This window comes from Cyprinus carpio, chromosome A5 (genome assembly GCF_018340385.1).
Source record: "Cyprinus carpio isolate SPL01 chromosome A5, ASM1834038v1, whole genome shotgun sequence".
NCBI classification, from domain to species: Eukaryota; Metazoa; Chordata; class Actinopteri; order Cypriniformes; family Cyprinidae; genus Cyprinus; species Cyprinus carpio.
Window position 1 is genome coordinate 36718450 of NC_056576.1, and position 19382 is coordinate 36737831.

A 19382-nucleotide genomic window follows, 5' to 3' on the forward strand; every position below is an offset into this window, starting at 1 on the left:
ATACTGATCTGAAATCGTGCTGAACAGTAATGCATCTAACTTCTGAGTACCTTTTCTCAAGGCAAATTTGTGTTTTATAGACACACACTGATTTGAATCCCATCCAATCCACAACCTCAGGGAAAAAAAAAAAATACTGAGCAAATTACTTGCATTTTTTTCTTGCTAGAGGATCCTCCGAGAAAACTAATCTTGCCGAGATAGGAATGTCTGTGATTGCGGTATGTTATTGTTTTCACAACTCCTCTCCTCATTTATTTCTAATCTTCGTTGAATGCTATAACTAAAGCTAATATTCTTGTTAAACTGCCTGGAGAGCTGTTTCTTTCTGGGTGGTCCTGCGAGTGCTGCTGGCAACCCAGTCGACACTAAAAGACACTAACATCGATACACGAGTGTGATCTCAGGACGCGCTCAGAGCAGCGTCAGGTACGATCCTCATCTTTCTTCATGCCTTCCCTTAATTACATGCATAATGTGTTAATCATATAATCTATTAATGGACCACAAAGAGTCCAATCCCTTCCAGATCTGTACATCGAATGACAAGAATCTGCCTTTGCCATTTAAAAAACTAATCCTGCATAAAATAAAACTATAGGAAAAGTGATATTATCTGCTATCAGCATAATGTGATTATTAAAAAAATAACAAGTAACTCTTTACTTAAAGTCTTTATATATAATGCATTATAAAACTAGTTTTAATGCATTCATATTGTAATGCACCTTACGAGCCATGGTTATAATAGAGCATAATACGTATTTTATCTATTCATTGTTACACCTTTAGAAATTATAATGCATTAAAACACACAGAAACAAACCTTCCGATGTTATAATGCATTTAATTTTGGTTACAATTATTTTCAGCCTTTCACCTGCCCAATAAAGTCCAGTATTCTCTCTTTTATTCCCTTCTTTCTTTCTCTTTTTCTCTGTGCTCATACCTAATTGGTCATGACATCAGAATGCCTTTGTACTGGACACATCCCTGTCTGCAGGCGTCACTATTATGGCTTTGCGCTGCCTTTGTGTGTGCGGGTGTGTGAAAGAAAGGGATGAACAGCAGATGCAGTGTGTTTGAGTGGATGAATGCTGAGTAAGTCATTGAGTGTGTGTGTGTGTGTGTGAACTCCAGGGGTTCACGCCCACAGAAAGCACAGCTGCAGTGTTTAACAGACGAGTATAGACTTTAACACCCCACCCAACACAAGAAACTTCTTTAAAGAGCTGAAGTCATTTTTGAAAACGGTGAGGATTTGGACTGATCCACTCCACTGAGAGACGCGATTACTCAAATTAAATAGATCAGTCGTGTCCTTAAATGAATTTTCCCGGTTAAATCCTTTTCCCGGTCAACTTAAGCTAGACCTGCGTATGCAACATGTGCTGCCCATGCGCTGAGCGCTGTAAAAAAGGAAAAACATGCTTGCTGTCATTATCTTACAATAAAAGTCAAACCTGTTTTTTTTGGGTTTTTTTGCATGAAGTTGTCGTCATTTTAAAGTAGGACTATTTTCTCGGCGGATGAACTTTGTTATGAATTACAATAATTCCTGTTAGTGTCTCATGCAAACAAGTTATATTTGTGTTTTAGTTCTACTTTTGAAACAACGACAATTAGATAATTTATGTACATATGTAAATGTGTTTTCTTCACAAGCTGAGGCACAAATTGAAATTATTTTCTGCCATAATCAATATATATTTATATATTTAATCATAATATATTTACACTATTTCAAAAGCTTGGGCCAGTATTTTATTATTTTTTTGACAAAAGAAATTAATACTTTTATTCAGTAGGGACACATTAAATGAATAAAGTAAAGACATTTATATTGTTACAAAAAAATTGTATTTCAAATAAATGCTGTTTTTTTTTATTAATCAAATAATCTGTATGTATATTTCAACATTGATAATAATAAGCAATGTTTCTTGAGCAGCAAATCATCATATTAGAATGATTTCTGAAGATCATGTGACACTGAAGACTGGAGTAATGATGCTGAAAATACAGCTGCACATCACAGAAATACATTACACTTTAACAGAGATTAAAATAGAAAATGGTTTTTTAAATTGTAAAAATATTTTACAATATTATTGTTTTTACTGCACTTAAATGCAGCCTTTGTAAACATAAGAGAGTTCAGACAACACTGAAACATTACTGTTTTTAATCTTATTGACCCTAAACTTTCTAAAGCTAGTGTATGTCTTATCTGTGTCGCTGTGGTCTTTTTCATTCATCAAAAGATGGCAGTCATGAATGCAATCTCACTTGAGGTCTTGTGACCCAAAATATCCTGACACATTGAAGACTAACATTTATCAGAAAAGCAATTAATCTGTCATCTGTGGGCATGTCACATTAAACGATCAAAGACTGGTGATTTTGCCCTTTGATAAAAGAATGCTTCTGCAATTCATCTGAAATGGCGATATAATGGCCAGACGTGTACCACGCTTTGGATAAAAGTGTCTGCCGAATGCAGAAATGTAAATGCACCCCGGATGCACAGGACTGTAATGTAACAGCGAGTGAAACTGTGTCCAGCTGTAGGACACTGATGAAATACACCGTAATCCTCTTTCCTGATTTCTCCACAGCGAGCCTCTCCACTTCCTCTGGTTTAAACAGCTTTTCTGTGAGACCTTCATCTCACCTCTCTCACTCAGTCAGTGTTTTCCCTCTTTCTCAAGTGTCACAGACTTTGTCTAGTTCAGTCCCATCTGTCCTTTACTGTCTCTCTGGCCTCTTATCAGTGCTGAAGTTGCAGCCGTTGTCAGTCTAAACATCTTCAAAACTTACTCTTAAGGTAGAAAAGCAGTGTGTGTGTGTGCGTGTGTGTGTGTGTGTGTGTGTGTGTAAAATATTCTGTACTCGACAGTCTCTCAGGTTCATACATTTGTGACAGTAGTTATAAAGATGGGAGTTTATGCTCAGAAAGGCGAGCTGCTGTCTGCCGCGTACGGTGCACAGTTAGATATTGTTTAGTATGCATGGAAAACCCAGTTGACCAGCTACACTTGACAAAATGTGCACATTCACATGAGTCTCCACAATGCAGTGTGCTCAACCTGACCTTCGATCTCCTACGGGACGATCAAATCAGTGTGTGTCTATAAAACGATGAATTTTTTATCGTTATTAAATCAGATTGTACAACAGTATTTACTTGCAACATAATTAATACCACTGTTAGTTAACAGATGATGTTAAACTGAAAATACTCCACCGTAATTCTTCATTATCAGGTGGTAATATTAAATACACTACAGTTCAAAATTTTGGGATCAGTAATATATTTTTTAGATTTAATACATTATTTTTTAATCAATTTTTTCCAAAGATATTTGTCATGTTACAAAAGATTTATATTTCAAATAAATGCTGTTTTTTTTTTTTTTTACTTTCTATTCATCAAATAATCCTGAAAAATACATATTGTGGTTTCCACAAAAATATAATCTGTTTCCAGCATTGATAATAATCAACATATTAGAATGATTTCTGAAGATCATGTGACACTGAAAATACAGCTCTGAATCACAGGAATAAATTAGATTTGAACATATATTAAAATAACTATTTAAAAAAAAGAGCTATTTTAAATTAAAATAATATTTTACAATATTTTACTGTATTTTTATGATCACATCAATGCAGCCTTGGTGAGCAGATATAAATATATATATATATATATATATATATATATATATATATATTATATATATATATATATAAACCCCAACCCCAAACTAAATGCTACTCCAAGGTAGTGACACATTATAGAAGCACACTACACTGAGCACAGACTCATGAGTGTAATCATATTCCATGATATTTAAATACGATACATCAAATAACTGTTTAATTGAGATTTGGTTAGATTTCAGCTCATCGTCTTCACGGAGAGCTCCAACTGCTTCAGAGAAGCCCGCAGTGTTCTCACTCACCTCTACACTGCAGTTCTCCGTGGCTGGCCTCGAAGCCCGGAAGGCAAGTGCAGGTGGTGGTGGGCTGGTCCACCCACTGTCCATCTTCCCCGCAGAACATCTTGGGCGGTCTGGGATTGGGTCCAGGCTGCGCTGCGTTGGCCACACACTGGCCCACCGCCTCCTGGACCAGCGAGCGTGGTACTGTCTCCGGGAAGATGGATAGCGACCGCGTGAGAGCCGGACACTTCTTAAAGAAGACGCGCACAGATAGAAGCGCCATGCAGGCGCCCTGGGCCTGGAACGCCAAGTAGAATCCACGTTTGGTCAAAGGCCCCAAACGCAGCGTTTTGACATTAAACTTCTTCTCTCCACCTTTGCGCAGCAGGAAGTCCGCGGCCACCGTGTCGACCTAATGGAAGAAGAGATACGGTAAACACTGCTAAGAGAGAAATCGATTGTTCCCATGAGACTAAACGAGAGCTGACCTCATAGATATTCAGTGTTTTCCACACATACAGGATTCAGATTAAATGGATGATCTCTACAGACTTCAATAATATTTCAAACAGTTATATCTCATCAAAGTCTCCCGAGCTCAAATGGTGTGCTATCTACAGTCATTTTAGGGTTATACTCTCTCTGTACCCTAAGAAGTGCACTTAACTGCACTGAATGTGCACATGTAATGCACTTCAAATATTTAAAGTATATATATATATATATAAATGCACTTGCAGATAAAATAATATTAATGAAATAAAGGGCCACTTAAGTGTACTTAGAATACACTTTCATGACTATATTTTTAAGTGAAATGTCAAATTTTTAGCAAGTTTTTCTTTAAAGTGCGTTTGTTTTAAAAATCTTTTGTCATCGTTTAAAGCAGTACACTTACTTTGATGTGTTGACTAACACACTAAAGCAGTTTTAAATGAACTAAATTGCAACTTCATTATGTGTAATTACAAAAATATTTAAATACCTCACAAGTTTCAACAGAAATGACATTAAAGTATATTTTAGTTCACCATAAATGCTTGTCAGTACATTCAGCAGTGACTTTAACTATACTTCAAAGATAATTCGAAGTAATTATATAAAGAGATCTACTTAAGTCTTCAAGAAGTGGGTCAAAAAAGCACTCTAAATGTTGTTAAATATTATTCTATAAATTATTTTCATGCAATTAAGTGTCTGAAAACATTAGATACAATTTGCGCAGAAGTATTTTCTTTTAACAGATATTATTCCCGTGAACTCTTTTTAAAAGAAGTATGCTAAAATGTACTTATTTTTTTTAACAAAGGTGTGTCTACACACCTTTCTGTCTTTTTGATTTCTCACCTTGGTATAGGGGTTCTCCATCCACGCGGGGTGGTTTGCAGTCGCGTCATCCGTGTCGCTCTGGTAGTAGTAAAGGTTGAAGGTCTCTTTGCAGGATCGGTGGTGCGTGGTCCGCGATGAGCACTCGATCATGGTGAAGAGCAGCTCCACGTACACCTGCGATGCCTCTCGGCGCTCGATCAGCTTACTGCGCAGCCAGTGACTGGACGAGCCGTCGGCCTGACAGATCTGATAGGTCCTCACGCTGTTGCTCTCCTCATCTAGACCGCTGATCTCCTCCCACTGCGCAAAAGAAGGAGATGGGCTGTAATAACACACGCTTTGACTCAGGCTTTGCTCTGCGTGGAAGGGTCAGACGCTGGAGCTGCAGGTCTCACCTCAGGTTTAGTACGAGAGTTTGTCGTCCACTTCAGATCGGATGTCTCTGTCTTCGTATTCATCAGGACTTCTGTCACACACAAGATAGAGAGAAGGGGGGGCGGTTGACAAAAATAACTAAATAAATAAATCACTAAACAATATGAGATCACAATCTGTAATATTGCCTTGTTATGTGCTTAATTGTGTGTTTGAAGTGTACTTCACATCTTAAAAATATGTGTTTGTTTTTTTTAAGAAAGAAAAAAAACAACAACTGGAAATTCTTTCTTCTGTTGAACACAAAAGAAGATACTTTGAAGAATGTTGGTAACCAAACAGTTGACGGTAGCCATTGACCTCCATAGTATGGAAACAAACAAACAAACAAACATTGACTTCCATAGAATTTTTTTCCATACTATAGAAGTCAATGGCATTGACTTCCATAGAATTTTTTTCCATTGAAGAAAGAAATTCATACTGGTTTGGAACAACCTAAGGGTGAGTACTTACAGATAATATAATATTAATACAGTAAAAGATCACTTATGTGCACTTAAGAAACCATCTCTCTTTAACATGCTTAAAGGGATAGTTCACCCTAAAAAAGAAGATGGTTTGAAGAATGTGTGTAAACAAACAGTTGTTGGTCCCCATTAAATTCCAAAGTATAAGAAAAATACTACAGAAGTCAATGGCTACCGTCAACAACTTGAGGGTGAGTTAATTTACATTTTCAAGTATTATTTAGTAAAAGTATATTTTAAAACAGTGAAAGTTAAAGACCACTAGTAAAAGACCACTTAAGTGCACTTAAGAAACCATCTCTAGTTCACCCTAAAAAATAAGACAGTTTGAAGAATGTGTGTAACCAAACAATTGTTGTCCCCATTGACTTCTAAGCTATGAAAGTATTCTTCAAAATATCTTTTTGTGTGTGTGTGTGTGTGTGTGTGTGTGTGTGTGTGTGTGTGTGTGTGTGTGTGTGTGTTCAACAGAAGAAAGAATTTCATACAAGTTTGGAACAACTTGAGGGTGAGTACATGACAGAATTTCGTTATATAATCTTTTGTGCTTTAAAGAATGCACTTGCTTTAATGTGTTGATTTACACACTAAAGCACATGTAAAATACAGGACTATAATTTTAACTGTAGTGTGTTTTTGAAAATCGCATACAGTCCTCGTGATGCTTTTTAACTAGTGTGGCTTCACCGGCAGGATTTCTTTAGTCAACCAGCTTCACCAGAGCGTTTGTTTTTACCGGTCCACTAACAAAAGCAGCAGCGCCCATTAAAACCCATGGAAATTCATGCAGATCTGCCGTTTTTCAGCACGATATGATACAGCAACATCTGAGCAATGACATTTTTCCTCCGAGCACACAGAGGGCAAGGGAAGTTCCCCGAGGTTCGATGGTTTGGTTATCGAATCATGGCCAGCAAAAACAAATCTGGAAACTATGGGCGTTTATCTTTCTCATAGTGACTTGCGTAGCTGCAGTATCCCACAAGGAAACCTACGGACATGGGAACAAGGACACAGCCTAATTTTACACTTGCACACATATACAGTGACAATACAAAACCACTATATAGAGTTTCAACCCAGCAGTGAATGATGATCATTTAATTTCCAGTGAACATCCTTCCTTTCATCCATTTCCTCTCTCTCTCTCTCTCTCTCTCTCTCTATCTCTCAATTGCATTTTTGGTTTGAACTGGCTGTTGGTCATTACTTATTGATGCTGGTGATGGGTTTTAATCAGGCATTCATTCAGACTTCCGTGCACATATCTGGACCTTGGGTTCTTGCTATGGGAGCCACGCTGGTCATGTGACCACCCGAAGCCACCGCACGGTTCAAACCGGCTTCAATCACAAAGATCCTTTGATCTAAAAATACTACCACAGAATATATTCCCCTCTCTCTCTCTCTCTCTCTCTCTCTCTCTCTCTCTCTCTCTCTCTCTCTCTCTCTCTCTCTCTCTCTCCTGCCGTTATTTGTTCAAACTCCTTTCTTATCCTCATCTCTGAGGAGGAACACCTTTATTGCTCTTTTTTGCATGTGCTTTTTTTCCCATGAGTGTTAGAGTTTAGCATACGGAGATGGAATCGATGCGCTTCTGTTTGTATGTATCTGGGTCAAGACTTGTCTTGGGGACTGGAAGCTTTCTGTTGGTTTAAACCTCAGAAAAGCATCAATGATAAGAAGAAAAAGATGTTGTTTAAGCACATATGGCTGCAGGGAGAACACTGACTACATTACTTACTGTGCGGTATACACTCGTGTAATATGTAAAACAGTCAATCATTTCAAACTTTAGTATGCTGCATTGCTGCTACATGATGACATCGCTATGTTAAATGTTTCATTGTGTGAGTAAATTTTTTTTTTCTTGCTGAAATGGCAGTAGCAACAGAATTTTCTTTCATATTGTGATGTATATCTAAGTAAAACGGATTATAACAAAATAAAAAATATGTAGGGTTGGGACATAGCTCTGTCCACTGACTGCTGATTGTCTGAAAGCGAGCTTGCAGTTGATTGAAAGCAAGGGCCGGGGTTTAAGAGGACTAAATAACTGAAGAAATCATCTGAAGATCCAGTTATGACATTTTGATTAAAAATTACAAGGTCAAAACAAAATGAAAATAAATAAATAAATAAATAAATAAATAAATAAAATATAATAATAATAATAATAATAAATAATTATTAAATAAATAATAAACATGCATTGATGTATATATTAGTGTATTTTTTTAAAAATAGATTTTTTTCAGTAAAAAAATAGAATAGAATTTCCATTTTCCAGTTTTATGCAAAATGTGTTAACTTTTAGCAGTTTGAGTAATAAAAAAAAAAAGTTAACTAAAACTAAAACCACAAAAAGCATTGCTTGAAATAAAATAAACACTATCTGAATTAAAATACTATATGTTATATTTAACATTTTATTTTATGTAGTTGCCAAGGCAACTTTTCTTATTTTAGATTCAAATTCAAAACTAAAATTTAATAATTAAAATGTTATTATTATAATGCATTATTTAAATTTAAAAAAATTGTCTAAAAAAAATTAATTATAAAAACCAAACTTTTTCATAATATTATTTCACATTTTTTTTGTCTAGTGTAGTTGAAGTGCTAAAATAACTAAAATTAAAAACTTAATAAAAAACTGCATAGACATAAAAAAAAAACTCAACAAAATTACAAAAACAGAAAATATAAAAATAAAATCTAATTCGACATTTTATCAAAAACTTTAACAGTATGCAACAATATAATATTAGGCTCTGGTTGTATATTCAGCAAGTGTAATTCCACCCAAGTATTTTAAAATTAGTATACTGCTCAGAGTATGCATACTACAAGACTAGCTCTATCTGAGTCTCTATCTGTATATATCTGGGTCGGAGCTCGTCTCAGGGACTGGAAGCTTCCTGTTGCTGGTTTTCACCTCAGAATCACATCAATATTTACAATAATAACCAAAAACCCATTTTTGAGCGAGCAGGGCCTCCGGGAGAACACTGGCATGTGCTCTTTCTCACTCAGTGCCACCTCCACACGCTCCTCCCTAACGCCAGACACTTCTCCCTCTCGCTTTCATTATTCCCCCCATCACTTTTGCTTTCCCTGCTTTGAGATATCACACTCCTTTCTTGCCATCCTTCCATTTCCATTTCTCTTCTCAATAACTCCATATGTCCCCGTCACACTCGTTATCTCTCGGCGCTTCCCTCAATCGCTCTGATGTCGAGGGGCTGCGGACGGCTGATAACCACCGTCCAGCTCGCAGAATCAAAGCGAGCGGCGCCCGGGAGGCCGGAGGAGAGGATGAAAGAGGGATGAGAGGGGAAGAGTGCTGGCGAGGGAGGACACAGGGCGGGAGCGTTTGGAGAAGAGGGAGAGAGAGGGATTGAGACAGGACGGATATCTGACGGTGATTTCCCACTGTGAGTTTTGCTTCGAGCGCAGAGGAAAAACAAATTACAGACTCGTTTACATTAAACTGTGAATCAAACCTGTCGAGAACATGCCCAGCCCACAAATCAATAAAAGATACAGGAAATTATATGTTGCATAAAAAAAAAGTGAAGCATGCATGTGTTTTTTTGCATTGTGACATTTATAAAAATGTATTACTTTCACCCCAAACTCTCATTTGTGTAATGTTTAAAGAAATTCCTGCTCATAATTCATTACTCATAAAAAACTGTTATTAATATAACTCACTACTGCAATATGAAACAGGGTTATTATCAAGTAAAATGAAAATTCTAAGCAGTAAAATTTTGAACTTAAAATAAATAAAAACTTAAACTAAAATAAAACTAATTCAACATAAAAAGTAATATTTAAAATAAAAACAAACGCAACATACAAAAGTACAAAACATTATTAAAAATTCGACGAAAAATTAAAATAAATCAGTAAATATAAAAATAAATGTTAATTCAAAATATTAATAAAAATTAATAAATGACATGAATAAAAAATTTTAAAAAAAAAATTCGTTTTAATAGTCAATCGTATTATTTTTGATACTAATGGTACTATTTTTGTTTTGAAATAAATGTTCATAACATTATACTTAAACTGTATAATTGGAATGGGGAAAAAACTAAACAAAAAGTAAACCCTAATGGTCCAAAAAACAAACAAACAAACAAAAAATCTAAATATAATTTGTTTTGTTAAATTGCTTTTTGATTTCTCTCTTTCACTTTTGTTGTTGGTATGAAATATGACCTGGAGCTTCATCCGTGAAGTGTGTGTGTATGAACCCCAGGTTACTGAGGACTACGATGTGTGATGTAAGAGATTATGTGTGTGTGTGTGTGTGTGTGTATGTAATTACAGTGGTCTATATCCTGCTGTCTACTCTATCATTACTTATAATGGGGCAGGAAAAGTGTGTTTCTCCTTATGGCTCGCCTCAAAAAAATAGGTTAGACGCAGCGAGACTCCAAAGATGACACCAGGATTATCACTCATCTGACACACACACACACACACACACACACACCTGCACATCTGTCCGTGAGCCTCTGGCCTGATATCATCAGAAGCGGCTGGCGGCTGCGGTTCTGATGGATTAGGCTCCCGGTGGGCAATTTCTGCTTTTTTTCTACCTGTTTAATTCAGTGGTCCCATTTAGACACACCGTACCACACGGCTCTAACACGAAATCTCACCTCAATGTGCTTCAGTGAGAAACCTGCAGCAAATTCACAAGTGAGACTCTTTCATATCTTAGCCGTGTCTCCTAGAAACTAATGTGACTTCAAGTCGATTTTTGAGAAAAAGACCCCGATGGTCTCATGGGTTGAGTTTCAGAGATCTTAATGTCTCAAACTGCACTCAGAATTGCCAACATACAAAGTCTGCAATCAAAAAACAGAAATTCTAATATGAACATTTGTCATTAAATTCTACAAAGTTATCTGAGGTATGTTCAGCAATTGTGTCTTTAAAAAAAATGACAAAAGAAATGTGCACTCTATTATCTCTCCTGAGCTCTGAAAGAGCAACTTCTGAGTAATATAATGTTCCAGTGGGTTAGGAAATAAAAGATGATAACATGAGGCTTTTGTGACGAGAGTTTGACCAGGTGTGCTCACTACTATTCAAAAGTGATATTGTGTGATGTCTCTTATGTTCAATGAGGTTTCTTTTGTTTAATTAGGATGCATTTTTTAAAGTAATATTGTGAAATATTATTACAATTTGAAAGAACTGTATTATATGTGAATATATTGTAAACTGCAATTTATTCCTGTGATTTCAAAGCTAAATTTTCAGCATCATTCCTCCAGTCTTCAGTGTCACGTGATCTTCAGAAATCATTCTAATATGCTGATTTCATGATCAAGAAACATTTCTGATTATTATCAATGCTGAAAACAGTGTTGAAAACCATGATGCATTTCATTCCAGCTTCTCTGTTGAATATAAAGTTCAAAGAACAGCATTTATTTGAAAACGAAATCTTTTGCAACATAATAAGTCTTTATTACCATCACTTTTTGAACAAACAAAAACTCTTACTGGCCCCGAATGGTTGAACGGTATTGTGTGTGTGTGTGTGTGTGTGTGTGTGTGTGTGTGTGTGTGTGTGTGTGTGTTTGTGTGTACCTGGTATTTCTTACATCATGAGGACCAAATATGTGCACAAGTATAGTAATACCAATAAATTTCGTCCTTGCGGGAGCATTTTTTTTGGTCCCCTTGAGAAAAAAAAAAAAGTTTATAAATCTTTTAAGTTTTTTTAATCTAAAAGTGCCTGTATTGATAGGAAACAATTTGTACACTATTAAAAAAAAACATTACACCTATGGAATGAATCCATAAACATGGAAACCTTACGTGTGTGTGTGTGTGTCAATAGTCTGATATCTCCTGACTCTTATTAAATGAATAACAGCGGATGTGACTGTGTGTTTGTGTCAGAGCATGTCGGCGCGTTTAGACGAGTGTGTGAGCATCTCGTTCGTTTCTCACCTCTGCAGTTAAAGTATGAGTGTGTGTCTGCTTCACGTCTTCTGTCTGTCTTCTGTATGAGTGTGTGTCTAGAAAAGCTCAGTGGAAAATTAATTGCTCAGAGGTTGCTTTTCAACATACGGGAAGCTTAATTCTCAAAATGATTCATTCAAATAGCAATTTTCACAATCGAATGGGACAACTCTTGATATACAGTAAGCTGCTGATATAAAATAAGAGAACAAGCTTGTTTAGTCCTGATAGATTCTGATGAGAATAGCTCTAATCAAAGTCTCCAGATATTGGTGTTTTGTGAGATGTGAACATTTTTACTCAAGAGCTAAGGAAAGTCTCCATTTACTCTCGATTTAATCTCATAGCTATCTAGAAAAAACAATTTTTAGCAGAGAATTTTTTTTTTTTTTTTTTTTGGTAAAACACTGTTATGTGACCTTGAGCTGATATCATGCCTTGAGTGTTTCCTGTGTGCCTCTTTAATTATAGACACATCCTCACTTTCTCTCAAAGGTAAATGACAGAAGACCAGCACTGGGCTACAATTAGTCTTTCACTTTAATTAAGGAAAAGAGACAGTGCCAATTACTGAGAGAGAGAGAGAGAGAGAGAGAGAGAGAGAGAGAGAGAGAGAGAGAGAGAGAGAGAGAGACAGAGGAGAAAGTGAAATGAGGGGAAGGGATGGAAAACAGAAAGAGGGTAATAAAAAGGAGGCCAAGGAGAGCGAGTGGCTGAGGGGAGATGAAAGAGAAAACCAAGAAAGCAGGGATTAGGACGAGACGGATGGAGATGAACACATAGTGAAGAGAAATGAGCATTTAATATAAGTATTGTAGCGTGACGGCATGTTTGTGTGTCTGATGGTTTATTACTGACGCACACCTGGACTACAGATGCTCCTGAGTGTACAAAAATCACACACACTTGCAAAAATCGCTGTCTAAACGATTAGCTGAAGATTAAAATGGACCGTATTTATTTTCTCAATAAACATTCCTGGTCTTATTGTGAACGGTTCATCTGCACACGTTATTCCAAAGAAAGCAAAAGTTTGTCTTTGTAATCTTTCATCAAGCGCGATAACTTGTTCAGCCTCTCAAATGACTTTCCGTTCCGGCTAATAACATCAAGCCCTCTTATTTTTCATTCCCACCAGACTGCATTCATATGTAACACTTATTTTTCACATGTAGATTATTTTATGACGCATAAAGTCCTGGCCTACAGTTGAATATCTTGTTTCACTGACAGTTAACAGAAGTACAATTTGACAGTTTTTATTTGCATATTTTCATAGTTATTATTACGGAAATAATACACTTTAAAAGAATGCACTTAAGTGCAAACAGAATGTAATATTGTCAGATTTCAATTAAATGACAATTTATTGTAGTTTAAATTGACATGAAATGCAATTATCTTAACTTTAGAGTGTTTTAGACCCACTTAAGTAGTACTTAAGTACATCTTTATATGAAATTTCATAATTCCTGCTATTGTCGTTGAAATATAGTTAAAGTGTACTGCTGAATGCACTGACCTTTACAGTGAACTGAAGTGTATTTTAAATGTTTTATTGAAACCTGTATTTCATAAATTAAAAATATTTATAATTACACATTTGTAACGATGAAGTTGCAATTTGCTACATTTAAAATGTATTAATGTAATATCAAATAACACACTACAGTTAAAATTATAATCAAATACCTTACATGTGCTTTAGTATGTTAGTCAACATCAAAATAAGTGCACTTAAAAGAACAAGAGATTATAAAAACATGATGTAAAGTGTACTTAAGAGCAAACCTTTTAATTTAGCTTTTTTACAAAGTGCACTTTTAAAAGTGTATTTAAATGTGTAAAAAAAACTTTACAGTGTAATAATAAAGGGCATGACTTTAAAAATCTTTTCTTTTTCAGATTTTAGCATGCTAAGCTAAAAAAAAAAAAAAAAAAAAAAAACACTAAGACTAAGAAAATTTTCACTAGTCGACTAATTAATCAATGAAGTTGACCATACGATTCTTAGCTTCTACACACAAACCTTTTACAACTTAAGCAGATAAGCCGACCTGCCTAACTCACTGAAAGCGCTGAAACATCTGCAGCTTGTACAGACAAAATCCAACTTCTCACGCTGTCATATGAAAACAAGCTTAGTCTCTTAAAGAGACCACCATGAGAAATGATTTGCTCCTGTTACTATGCTGTCATTGGACCGGGGCATGTGAAAGGAAAGCGGACCACTCCTAAGACCACGCTAAACAAATGAACAACACTTCTCTCGTCTCAACTTGTTTACATACTTCATTTAGGCTGACGCATGTTTGAGTGTGGATTGGTTTCCTAGCAGTCAGCCTATGAGCAAACGCACACTAGACAGTGTTTGCACTTGTATTGCTGTTGGGAGAAAATGACAAAAAGGGAGAGGGAGAAAGAGAAAGAGAGAGAGAGAGAGAGACTGAAATTATTTGCATTGGTACGTACTTCTGTGATCTGAGAGTGAAACAAGATATTCATCAAGGAAAATAGTCTATGTAAGTATGCAAATGCAAATGTTTGCCAGGTGCATTGAAAGCATATACACTGTTGTACATATTTAATGTATGTTATTGCGTTACTATAGCATTAGCAAACTTCAGTTCTTAAGAGGGAATCGTTTTGTGCAATACTTTTTCATAGGGCAACGTGCAAGTTTGCATCACCTTGGTTCCCTTGACAAAAACCAAACAGGATTTTTCCATTGGCTTTTGGATTAGTGCAGAAAATAAGCTCTGTGACCAACAAAAGTTAATGATTCATACATGTTTTGTTCATCATGGTAATCTAAACAGGTGAACACAACTTTTATGAATTCCGAAATCTAAAAACAATTGGCAAAGCTTGCAAGCAAAATGTAGGCTATAGGCTAATTTCCAAGTTTTGGTCTGTAAAAATACGCCATCCCTACAGCACTCTACTGAGTTTGCTTTAAATGTTTGTATGATAATATATAACCTGACTGCTATAGCGCCCCATGTGGCAACACAAAGAATGGTGTGTGTTCTTGCATTGCGTTAAGATTTCATTTGGAAGAAAGATGCTTGAAATCAAGCTTGGGTAGCTAGAATAGTTTGCATTCACAGGCCTAAATAAAGTATGTTGTGGGCCTTAAACTTTTCACATTTAAATGTAAAGCACCTGTTTCCTAAAAGAGATTATCATAATACTTATACTATGCATTTACTGTGAATAACATCTGAATTTCTGATTGCATGAAGTCACCAAATCATGCATATATGTGTGTATATACACTGTAAAAAAAAAAAAAAAAAAATCCCTAAAATTTACGGTAAAAAACCAGCAGCTGTGGAATTTACTGTAAAAAATACACTAGCAACATTTTAGGTTTTCCGGTTTTAACTTAAATTTACATTTAAATACCGTAATTTCATTAACTAATATAATGTTAATATACCAAACTATGGAAGTACTGAACTCTGTTTTGTACCTTTATAATACACTGATAACCACCAAATGCAGGTGGTGATGAGAAAGTCACATGATGAACCAAAGCTCATCACAAGCAGCTTTTAAATATTAACATATATAGAAGGTGCACAATGTCATTCACACAAACACTAAACACCATCATGGTAACACACATGAAACTGAAATAATGCAATAAACATCCATTTAACAACATTAGGTGTAACACACAACCCTAATATACACAACTTTTAAATGTAACGCACGAATTCTGGGAATGTCAATTTACGGTTATTCACCGTATATAGTAGGGGAATTTACTGTTAACTATTTAACAGGTTTTTACTATAGCATTTTTACAGTCCTTTACCGTTAAATTCACGGTCATTTTTTACAGTGTGTATAAATACACACACACACACACACACACACTACTGTGCAATGCACTCAACTTGACCATGCATTTCCTTTGATGAATAAACCAGAAAATCAACCACTTTATGTATTTTCTGTTAAGCTTTTATAAGTTAGATTGTTTACACAAAATTGGATAAAAAGCCCAAACTAGTGTACTGTGCAGTATATAGTGCACAGTATGCTGTAAGCTAATCTTTCATTCCCAGCATAATCAAGAACTTCCTTTGCAATCTGTTGAACTCTTGAGCTCTATTGATGTGCAGGCCATCAGCTACCATCACAGCTTTTATTATCATTACATGCCCATATGGTTACTCACACGGTACATCGTGAACGCACTCTCACACACACACACACACACACACACACACACACACACACACACACACACACACACACACACACACACACAAAAACTGACCCTTAATCACATCCACTCCAACACACACACACTCATTGAGTAAGTGTCAGTGGGAGCAAGGAGGCGTGCTGAATTGATCGGTGTGAACAGAGAAAGCAGACTGTTCCTGTCTGTTGCACGCACACACACACACACACACACACACACTGGCCCAGCATAACCCCAGCAGATATCTGATACATAATACACTCTCTGCATGACTCTCCTCTTTCAGTCTTTTGTTTTCTCCATCTCCTTTCTTTCCCGATCCCTCAATTTCTAACCAAGCTTTCACTGAAATCAGACAACTTGAGCATGATGATGTTTGTGCTTACACAGAACAAATTCATGAAAATACATTATAATGAAGTATTATCTGACCTCTTCATTCATTTGTGTGTTTATTTAGCTATTCTTTAGGGACAAATTTGTCCCCAGAAGCGAACTTAATGAGACAAAACCTCCCCCTTTGGGGACGTCCTAATGTTTCATATATTAAATACTTTTCTTTAATTAAATGGAAATGGGATATAGCATTTATAATTAACTCTATGTACATAATTTTGGCATGTCCTCATTCAGCTAAATAAATGTGTGTCCCAGTGGTAGCTTTTCTGCACTGTAAACAAAGAACCTACGTATTTTTTTTATTTTTTTTTACCCTTTGAGTCACAAATAAGATTTTAAATTACTTGAACCCTTTGCTGTGCTGAAAATCCTTTACCTAATTTGGTGAAAAAAATTACAGCTCTTTTTAAAATTGCTTGTAAATTTCTCATTGTGCTATTTTATCACCAAATCTTGAATTAAATCTTTTTGTCAGCTTGTTTTCATTCAGTCAGCACAGATTTTGTATTCGCTTTTGGAGCTGATTGATCGTTATTTGTAAATAATTTTGGCAATATTCTCACTCATAATAAATTCACAGCATAAAGGGAAATATACAAGCATTTTTTTTGTAACGAGATCAGAAAGAAATCCCCCAAAAAGTACCAAACTTATCAGAACAATTTTGGGAAGTTGTTATGCCCTGTGTGAGCAAATTTAGTAGGTTTTAGTCCAATGCAATAACATTAACTAGCATTTTCAGGGAAAAGAAAGAAAGACTCATCCTCTATGAGTCAAAATGATCAGAACACAAAATGAGGGTAAACTACATAAAAGACCAACAGAATTCTACCAAATGTTGTCAAACCCAGAAGCTTTATTAAGAAATGTTAAGGGTTTGTGAGTGAAGTTTTTGTTGTGCTATCATTATTATTAGTTTTGGGTTTTTTTGTGGGTTTGCGTGTCAAGTGCTGAGGTCTATATTCTAAAATAAACTTCTATATCCCAGATATCTTTGCTTAGTAAAGAGATTTCACCTTCAGAAACAAAGATAGCATAGTTCACTTCACATACTAATGAAAAAATGTGCTGAACACAAAATCTGAGGTTGTCTTGATGAATGAGGCACTTTGCATTTAGTGAAAAAACGTGGACAACAGTTAAGAGAACCTAAAATCTGAATACATCATGCGCTGAATTTTTAAGTCCTCTCAACAATTCCTTTTTCACAGTGTGTGTATTTAAAAGCAAACATGTCCGAGAATCACCCAGAATGCAACAGCTTCTGTGTGTGGAAACAAGCTCCCATGCTTTTGTCTATGCTCGCACTTCATCCGCTCCACACACACACACACCTGACCTATTTTAAGAGCACCCAGACATCTTACTGCAGATCTTTTAGTAATACGTGTTACATTCTCCGTCTAAACAAAGGCTCTTCAAGAGTAAATTATCCCTGTGGTTTATCAGTGAATGCATTCATTAGGGTTATTAATTCGTTATAGTGTTTAATGTGATTTATCAAAGAAGAATGTGTACAGCATTCCTATCAGCCAATCAGATTTTAGGTATTAGGCTGGTTATGGATTTAATTAAAAAACAACAAAAATGCAACCAGCAAGGCTGCATTGGGAAGGAAATGGAGGGGACTGCACAGGTACACACAGGGTGGAGAGAGAGGGAAAGCGCAGAAGCAGGAGGCACGTGCTGTGAACTGCAGAGAAGATGAATGGCTTTGAATGTGCAGCCGCCAACGGGGGGCAAGTGGGGGAGTGCAAGCTCAAGTGAGGCGCAGAATGAGGCTCGTTTTTTTGGGAGAAGAGAGATCTCACACTGGGCCCTAATGGGGGAACTGACACGCGATTCAGACGAGAAAGCTTGCGCTCTGTTTGAAAAGTAGAACGTGATATATGACAAGATTAGTGGAAAGGTTCACATACCTTACTTGCAAACGTATTGCTCCGTTTATCTCTTCACAAAACTTCCTGCAATGCATGACGGGTTTGCAGATTTGTTGATGTACGTGATACAACTCTTCGAGAATGTGGATTGTGTGTATGTAATGTGCTGGGCAATTAAACTTTGTTTTTGGAGACAATGAATTGAGGTGCAATGTCTTTGTAAGAGCAGCAAATCAATACCAGGACTAGCAGTTCATTTCTATGAAGTATTTCCAGTCTTTTGTTGGTTTAGGAACATCAAGCACTCATAGTTTTAACCCTAATAAAACAACTGCCTCTAACTGCAAACTGAAGCCTATAGCCCCAAATCCCTGAGTAATAAGAAAGTTGTTCCAGGACCAACAAGGATGCTGGAACTCATTCTATTTGAGTAAACTGTGTTAAAAAATTGGTTCACACAAAAATGAAAAATCTGTCATCATTTATTCACCCATGTGTTATTTCAAACCCATAAGACTTTAATTTATCTTCAAAACACAAATGAAGATATTTTTAATGAAACCTGAGAGTTTTGGTTAAACAGAATTTCAGTGGAGGGACAGAAATCTCTGAAGATTCATTAAAAAAATATCTGCATTTGTGTTTTGGAGATGAACAAAAGTCTTATGGGTTTGGAATGGCATGAGGGTGAGTAAATGACCGAATT

General features: G+C 36.0%; 1 protein-coding gene across 2 annotated transcripts in view; it reads right to left on the reverse strand.

Annotated features, from left to right (window-relative positions):
- Positions 1-19382, reverse strand: part of LOC109049675 (ephrin type-B receptor 4a-like) — a 41736-nt gene that overhangs the window by 16418 nt on the left and 5936 nt on the right. For both annotated transcript variants that reach the window (XM_042757115.1, XM_042757114.1), the window contains exons 2-4: positions 5672-5742; positions 5295-5576; positions 3969-4359 (exon numbers count right to left, since the gene is read on the reverse strand). In XM_042757115.1, coding sequence (XP_042613049.1) covers positions 3969-4359; positions 5295-5576; positions 5672-5742 — 744 coding nt within the window. The remainder of the gene's footprint in view (positions 1-3968; positions 4360-5294; positions 5577-5671; positions 5743-19382) is intronic.